At 42.7% G+C, this 8,561-nt stretch overlaps 1 protein-coding gene across 2 annotated transcripts; it reads right to left on the bottom strand.

Moving 5' to 3' along the window:
* Positions 1–5,121: 5,121 nt before the first annotated feature.
* On the bottom strand, positions 5,122–8,239 carry LOC120027839 (5-demethoxyubiquinone hydroxylase, mitochondrial-like). Of its 2 annotated transcripts, none has more exons than XM_038972900.1 (6): positions 8,055–8,239; positions 7,498–7,679; positions 7,135–7,249; positions 6,729–6,868; positions 6,224–6,292; positions 5,122–5,675 (listed from the first exon to the last, which is right to left on the bottom strand). In XM_038972900.1, the coding sequence occupies exons 1-6, from the start codon at positions 8,146–8,148 to the stop codon at positions 5,598–5,600; spliced, it is 678 nt and encodes a 225-aa protein (XP_038828828.1). In that variant the 5' UTR covers positions 8,149–8,239; the 3' UTR covers positions 5,122–5,597. The 2 variants fall into 2 exon arrangements, with proteins under 2 accessions (XP_038828828.1, XP_038828837.1); XM_038972909.1 differs by having other exon boundaries at positions 7,498–7,670.
* Positions 8,240–8,561: the final 322 nt, after the last annotated feature.

Raw genomic sequence — 8,561 nt, 5'->3', positions numbered from 1 at the left:
CCTGCGGGACAGATACAGGATGGCAACAACAACTGCCCGAGTTACACCAGGAATGCACAATCCCTTCATCAGTGCTCAGACTGTCCCCAATAGGCTGATAGAGGCTGGACTGAGGGCTTGTAGGCCTGTTGTAAGGCAGGTCCTCACCAGACATCACCAGCAACAACGTCGCATATGGGCACAAACCCACCGTCGCTGGACCAGACAGGACTGGCAAAAATTGCTATTCACTGACGAGTCGTGGTTTTGTCTCACCAGGGGTGATGGTCGGATTCGCGTTTATCGTCGAAGGAATGAGTGTTACACAGAGGCGGAGGGTCCGTCATGGTCTGGGGCATTGTGTCACATCATCATTGGACTGTGCTTGTTGTCATTGCGGGCAATCTCAACGCTGTGCGTTACAGGGAAGACATCCTTCTCCCTCATGTGGTACCCTTCCTGCAGGCTCATCCTGACATGACCCTCCAGCATGACAATGCCACCAGCCATACTGCTCGTTCTGTGCGTGATTTCCTGCAAGATAGGAATGTCAGTGTTCTGCCATGGCCAGCGAAGAGACCGGATCTCAATCCCATTGAGCACATCTGGGACCTGTTGGATCGGAGGGTGAGGGCTAGGGCCATTCCCCTCAGAAATGTCTGGGAACTTGCAGGTGCCTTGGTGGAAGAGTGGGGTAACATCTCACAGCAAGAACTAGCACATCTGGTGCAGTCCATGAGGAGGAGATGCACTGCAGTACTTAATACAGCTGGTGGCCACACCAGATACTGACTGTTACTTTTGATTTTGACCCCCCCTTTGTTCAGGGACACATTATTGCATTTCTGTTAGTCACATGTCTGTGGAACCTGTTCCGTTTATGTCTCAGTTGTTGAATCTTATGTTCATACAAATATTTACACGTTAAGTTTGCTGAAAATAAACGCAGTTGACAGTGAGAGGACGTTTCTTTTTTTGCTGAGTTTATTATCACTATTCCAATGATATTCAACTCCTAATTATTGCACAAAAACATGAAACCATGTGCAAAGCTGCAAAGTCATAAACACATACACTGAACGAAAATATAAATCGTGACAGGCAACAATTTCAAAGAAAAGTTACAGTTCATATAAAGGAAGTCAATCAATTGAAATAAATAAATTAGGCCATAATCTATGGATTTTACATGACCGGGAATACAGATACGCATCTGTTGGTCACAGATACCTTAAAAGCGCGGCACATCTCCTTCGCATAGAGTCATTCGTGCTGATGATTGTGGCCTGTGGAATGTTGTCCGACTCCTCTTCAATGGCTGTGCTAAGTTTCTGGATATTAGCGGGAACTTAAACATGCTGTGTACACGTAGATCCAGAGCATCCCAAACATGCTCAATGGGTGACGTGTCTGGTGAGTACGCAGGCCATGGAAGAACATTTTCAGCTTCCAGGAATTGTGTACAGATCCCTGCGACATGGGGCCGTGCATTATCATGCTGAAACATGAGGTGATGGCGGCGGATGAATGGCACGACAATGGGCCTCAGGATCTTGTAACGTTATCTCTGTGCATTCAAATTAACATCAATAAAATGTCATTGTGTTTGATGTCTGTAGCTTACGCCTGCCCATACCACCACGGGGCACTGATAACGCTGACACCAGCAAACCGCTCGCCCACACACGACGCCATACACACTGTCCACCATCTGCCCGGTACAGTTGAAATCGGGATTCATCCATGAAGAGCACACTTCTCCAGCGTGCCAGTGGCCATTGAAGGTGAGCATTTGCCCACTGAAGTCAGTTACGGCGCCGAACTGCAGTCAGGTCAAGACCCTGGTGAGCACGACGAGCGTGTGTTTATAGTGTATTTTTGTTTGGTGTATATTAGTAGCTAATTAGCAATTCTCTTGCCAGATATCCGTAAGCCTATTAGCAGCGTTTGCCAAATGCACGGCTTGCAGAGATGCTTTGTTTGTCCAACCCTCAGATTTTTAGACTGTTTTGCAACAAGAGCTAAAGCAGGAGCTTTATGATTGATGATGCCTATAAGTCAGCGTTTATTAATACTGAAAGAGACTCATTGGCGGTTCAGATAGGTACACTTGTATCTTTATGCTGTGATATCATAAGGTATTAAAAGGTACATGAGAACATAGTACCAAGGAAGAGGGGAGGGGGTATGGGACTAGGTCACAGAGCAAACCAATCCATGTCAGTCTATGTATCCCATCATGCCAAAAAAAGACTTTGCCTACATACATACAGTTGAAGTTGGAAGTTTACATAAACTTAGGTTGGAGTCATTAAAACTCGTTTTTCAACCACTCCACACATTTCTTGTTAACAAACTATAGTTTTGGCAAGTCGGTTAGGGCATCTACTTTGTGCATGACAAGTAATTTTTCCAACAATTGTTTACAGACAGATTATTTCACCTATAAATCACTATCACAATTCCAGTGGGTCAGAAGTTTACATACACTAAGTTGACTGTGCCTTTAAACAGCTTGGAAAATACCAGAAAATTATGTCATGGCTTTAGAAGCTTCTGATAGGCTAATTTACATAATTTGAGTCAATTGGAGGTGTACTGGTAGTCTGGTTCATCCTTGGGAGCAATTTCCAAACGCCTGAAGGTACCACGTTCATCTGTACAAACAATAGTACGCAAGTATAAACACCATGGGACCACGCAGCCGCCATACCGCTCAGGAAGGAGACGCGTTCTGTCTCCTAGAGATGAACGTACTTTGGTGCGAAAAGTGCAAATCAATCCCAGAACAGCAGCAAAGGCCCTCGTGAAGATGCTGCAGGAAACAGGTACAAAACTATCTATATCCACAGTAAAACAAATCCTATATCGACATAACCTGAAAAGCCGCTCAGCAAGGAAGAAGCCACCACTAAACCGCTATAAAAAAGCCAGACTACAGTTTGCAACTGCACATGGGGACAAAGATCGTACTTTTTGGGGAAATGTCCTCTGGTCTGATGAAACAAAAATAGAACTGTTGGCCATAATGATCATCGTTATGTTTGGAGGAAAAAGGGGGAAGCTTGCAAGCCGAAGAACACCATCCCAGCCGTCAAGCACGGAGGTGGCAGCATCATGTTGTGGGGGTGCTTTGCTGCAGGAGGGACTGGTACACTTCACAAAATAGATGGCATCATGAGGCAGGAAAATTATGTGGATATATTGAAGCAACATCTCAAGACATCAGTCAGGAAGTTAAAACTTGGTCACATATGGGTCTTCCAAATGGACAATGACCCCAAGCATACTTTCAAAGTTGTGGCAAATTGACTTAAGGACAACAAAGTCAAGGTATTAGTGGCCATCACAAAGCCCTGACCTCAATCCTATAGAAAATTTGTGGGCAGAACTGAAAAAGCATGTACGAGTAAGAAGGCCTACAAATCTGACTCAGTTACACCAACTCTGTCAGGAGGAATGAGCCAAAATTCACCCAACTTATTGTTGGAAGCTTGTGGAAGGCCACCCGAAAGGTTTGATCCAAGTGAAACAATTTAAATGCAATGCTACCAAATACTAATTGAGTGTATGTAAACTTCTGACCCACTGGGAATGTGATGAAAGAAATAAAAGCTGAAATAAATAATTCTCTATTATTCTGACATTTCACATACTTCAAATAAAGTGGTGATCCTAACTGACCAAAGACAAGGATTTTTTACTAGGATTAAATGTCAGGAATTGTGAAAAATTGAGTGTAAATGTTTTTGGCTAAGGTGTATGTAAACTTCCAACTTCAACTGTACATACATGCGCGTCTCTGTTTGTGTGGTCATAAGTCATCGCGGACTGCTAATAGTACGCTGGGTGGGCGGGTAAAGTTTAAACAAAGTGTTCCCGGTATAGGACTCATAATACGTTTGAGTAGTTTTGTCCATCTTGGGGTGTGTGCCAGCCGGCCCGCTCGGTGATTTACATGGGTAGGGGGGGAGGGGCTATTTTTAAGGCAGAGGGCACAAAAAGAGCAGAGTTACAGCATGTTAACCTTTAGGGTCAGGTCTGATACGTAAACCCACCCCATCTAAAAAAAACTCCTCTGAACTCATGCTGGGGAAAATAACTCCCTGCCTGAGAACCAGCGGCCTGGCCCCAGTGAGAAATGACTCCTCAGTGGGCCGTTCCTGGGCTGGTAGGGGCAGAAAACAGCTGGGGTACAGGTGGTGAAACAAACACTGACACACAATGCCTAGTGAAGTTTAAAGGGACGTTACACTTCCAAATTAAAGTTTGTCTGATTTTTTCAGACATCTACAGTAGTCTCATGTCAAGACAAAAGCACGTCTCTCGACATTGGGGCAGAAAACAGTTCAGTGGGCTGTTCATGGGCCTTGGTTGGGGCGGCAGATGCGGAAACAGTTCAGCGGGCCGTTCATGGGCAGAAAACACATAAGTGGGCTGTGGCTTGGATGCCATAGGCACCCTCGCATACAAGGCACAGAGCAGGATCGGTACTGTCGAAGAATAATATATGTCAAAAAAATTATATCACTGTTCCTTTTGACCCTCTTTGTTGCACCAACAACAACACAGCTACTTGTATTCTCTCTTTGCTACTTTACATTCTGTCGTAGACATTGCAAGTGGAATGGAGGTCAATACGTCTCTGTGCTAACTGATGTGTACTATACACTGCATCTGAAGTGGCTAGGGCAGATCTCAGGCACTAGGTCAGTAGGGAAACATACTATAAGGACACTTCAATCCCTATAGTCAATACAGGGGTCTCTGGGGGAGTAAACTGAACCACCGGAACACTTTTCTCTGCAGCGCTGAACAGCATAGATTAGCTAGACCCCCCTGCCAGCACCCGTCAGTTGTCAATCCTTCTTCCACTCTGATCTAATGTACTGGAACAGCTGTGTAAGAGGTTTAACCATTCATCTGGACTGACAAGTCATTGTTCATTGTGATTTATGACACAATGTGTGAAAGAGGATAGTTTGTTGAAAGGTACGGTGATGGCGTGACAATGCCAATATCAATATGTCGTCGTTAGAGCTATGTTAGATATGTATCTTTCGGGGAATAACAAAGGCATGGGGGGGTGGGGGTTGCAGTGGAAAGGTGATTAATCATTCTAATAATTAAACCAAACAGATAGGTAATTACAGTGTGTAGTACAATACTTAGTATCAATGATGTTACAAAATGAACTAGATAAGGTAGGTTCCAGCTCTGTCAGTGATGACCACAATACCTTAGTATAGCAGGATAACACACTATCCCCATCACCTAGACCAGACAGAGGGTAGAATTACACCAACTTTCCCACCAATATCTCTTTGACAACTTGCTTATTCTAGGATGCCAACTCAGAGGTTTCAGCATTGAGCTGGTACCTATATGGTTTGGCTGCTAGTGCTAGCCTTGAAGTAAATGACAACATCTAGGTTACAATTGGACAAAAAACACATCTATTTTTTATGGGAGTCCTTTTTTGGAAAAGTGCACTGACTATTACATTGTATAAAGTAGCCAGGTTCACTTTACTAATACAATTTACATATCCATTTACATCACTTAAATCATTATATTTTTTAGAAAACCATCTTTGAGAAACTTAATTAATTATTACTTTAAAGGCGCTGAGACACAAATATTGCGGCTGTGCAGCCAAGTTGTATTGCACTCTTCAAAAGCTTGTATCCGGGTAGCTAAAACAATAGAAAGAAAACACAAGAAAACCTTTATCAGAAGAGTTCAAAGTATATGATGTTTGACAGTAAACAGTGAAGGAACGTAACACCACAGTGTTCCCAAGCCGCATGCAATCTTTCCCACCATGACTCAGTTTTGGAGGAATCAAAGCATTTGAGTGGGAGATAATGAGACGGAATCCCTTCCTTGTTTTTATGGAACAAATTTAAAGGAAACCCCATAATGATCCAGGGACAATAAACCACAAGTTAAAAAGACTGGGAAACACTGAGACATCACTATGCAACAACAACATAACACAATAACATCATTATTCACCGATCATGATATATTGGTTGCTTGATTTTTGCTCGAGGCGCTTTGAGATTCTATGGAAAGCGCTTTAGAAATGTAACAAATTATGATTCATTATTATTAGAACTGAACTCAATTAAGATTCACTCCACCAGCCATAGCTGTTGTCAATAACAGCATAACAACAGAAGCTTAACCAAAGGATTAAATAGAGTAAAACCTAAAGATCAAAGTGGGAAAGAGGGCTTACAGATTCAGCATCGTGCTCCAGTCCTGTATCATGATGTTCCATCTCATCATCTCGGAATTCCTTTATTAACTGTATGGAAAATAAATGGCCACATTCACTTCTCAGAAATCAAGACAACAAACACTCAAGACAAAGTACAGTATGCATTAGTAAATTATAGGGGTAGGGTTTTACCTGACCAGGAAAGTACGAGGGTCCTCACTAGCTACTATAGCCACAAAGTCATAAATCCCGCCCATTTCTACAATTTCTCTTCTTAAAATCTGATTTTAAAACGTACCCTAACCTTAACCACACTGCTAACCTTATGCCTAACCTTAAATGAAAGACCAAAAAGCCTACATTTGGACTTTTTTGCTGTGGAATCTGACTTTGTGGCTATAGAAGCTACTGTAAACCAAGAGCCCTAGCTGGGGCACAGAGTTTTTCTTGATAGAGCCCAGAGTTGTTCCTGGTCAGGAAAAACTCCAGGGCCCATGGTATGAGGGATGGTTCATTATCTTACTTTTAACAGCTCTACGTATCTGTCTGGGTCCTCCTCCATGAGGGCTCTGATCTGGCTGTTGTAGTGCTCTGAGATGCTCTCCTCCACAGCCACAGTACAGGCCATGGCCCCTTCTTTACCCAGTAGAGCGGTGCCCGCTCCTGCGGGGACACACAACAGAATATGGTCTATCCCCCCGAGTACCATATGTATCATACTGTTGTATTGGATTATTGTCTCATTGCAACAGAACTCACAGACACAGTATACATTACAATTGCATTTGTTAAGTACTTACCTACAGACCCATTTTAATTCATTAAATCTAGGCTACTTATTTTAGAATGTAAAATATACATTCCCTTTGTTTATTTGTCAGGCATATATGACAACTGTTGACTGTATGGAGTGAAGCTGTGTTCCTTACCTAGTAAAAAACCTGCAACGTTCCAGAGGGGCAACAGCAACGTTGGGCGAACTCTGTTCTCTGCAAGGATCTCATTGAATTTGGCAAGATGCTTCTTCTCTTGATCCCACATTTCCTTGAAGCATAGTGAAAATGAATATATAATTGAGGATGCTGGAATGTCAACATTTAGTTTTTGTGGGTCACCAAGCACTGACATGATTACATCCATTCACTTTAATTGTTGTCATAAAGTTAACTTTGGGGATACTGGAATGGTAGCCAATAGTGACTCATCTAAAAAACAAAACAAGTAGTTAAGGCTGTTGTCGTCTGCAAGAAAAGTAGCTACATCTGTGCATGTGTAATGCAGACTACCAATACCTGAATAAGCGGTCCTATCTGTGACCTTCCCAACACTGCCATCTGGCCGGCGTAGATGCGGTTGGCACCGTATTCCCCTGCATGGTCCACCCGCAACATACTGTGCAGTAGAGCCTTCTCTGCTTCGTCGCGCGGGGGCGGTATCACACTGTATGCCCGAGAACTGAGTTGTACTGGTAGTGCTTTAAACAGGACGAAAAAGTTGATTAAAATATGTAGCTATTTTACTTTGCAGTCGAACATGTCACCTGCATTACAGTTTTTTTCTTCCGCAGAACAACATAGCTATAACGACTGAAGTGTCTCACCCCTTACAAAAGCACCATGTAAACAAAAGGTGAAATTGCCAGCTAAGTTAGTTAACGTTACGTTAGCTAATAACTAGCTCTAGCTGCAAAGCTCACTTGAGCTGCTATGAGGATGCAAGCGAGACAGAAACTGACCACTGACAAATGATATATGACTAGCTAAGCCATTCGTAGGTCGGCATTCATGTATGAACACTGAGCAGACTTGTTTTTAGCATTGTAGCTAGCTAAACAGCATTGAGTGCCTACCTCTGTGCTTCAAACAACATTGTCGTATCCTCAATGGACTGAAAACATGCGTCCAGTCATGCAATGCAATGTGTGCAAAAACGGCTCGTTGCATTGTTAAGTGAATAGTTATTTGGCTCTATTATTCTGTAATTAATATATGTTACATATGCAGCTTGTCATTGAAATGTGCCTGCTTGTGGAGGTGGCGCGGTCAAATGACGTATACTTCTTCCATGGTTTAATAGCGGCCCGCAAATAAAGGTTTAAGGTGCATGCCGCCACCTACTGTCTTGGAATGTGTGGTCAGTCACGGTTTACATTAACTCTACATTGTTATATACAGTGCATTCGAAAAGTATTCAGGCCACTTGACTTTTTCCACATTTTGTTACGTTACAGCCTTATTCTAAACTGGATTAAATACATGTTTGTCCTCATCAACCTACACACAATACCCGATAATGATAATCAGGTTTTTAGAAATGTTTGCAAATTTATAAAAAAAAAGAAAAACAGAAATACCTT

The sequence above is a fragment of the Salvelinus namaycush genome, chromosome 2, assembly GCF_016432855.1.
Source record: "Salvelinus namaycush isolate Seneca chromosome 2, SaNama_1.0, whole genome shotgun sequence".
NCBI classification, from domain to species: domain Eukaryota; kingdom Metazoa; phylum Chordata; class Actinopteri; order Salmoniformes; family Salmonidae; genus Salvelinus; species Salvelinus namaycush.
The sequence above is the reverse complement of the archived record's forward strand: the minus strand, read 5'-3'. Positions and strand labels throughout refer to the sequence as shown.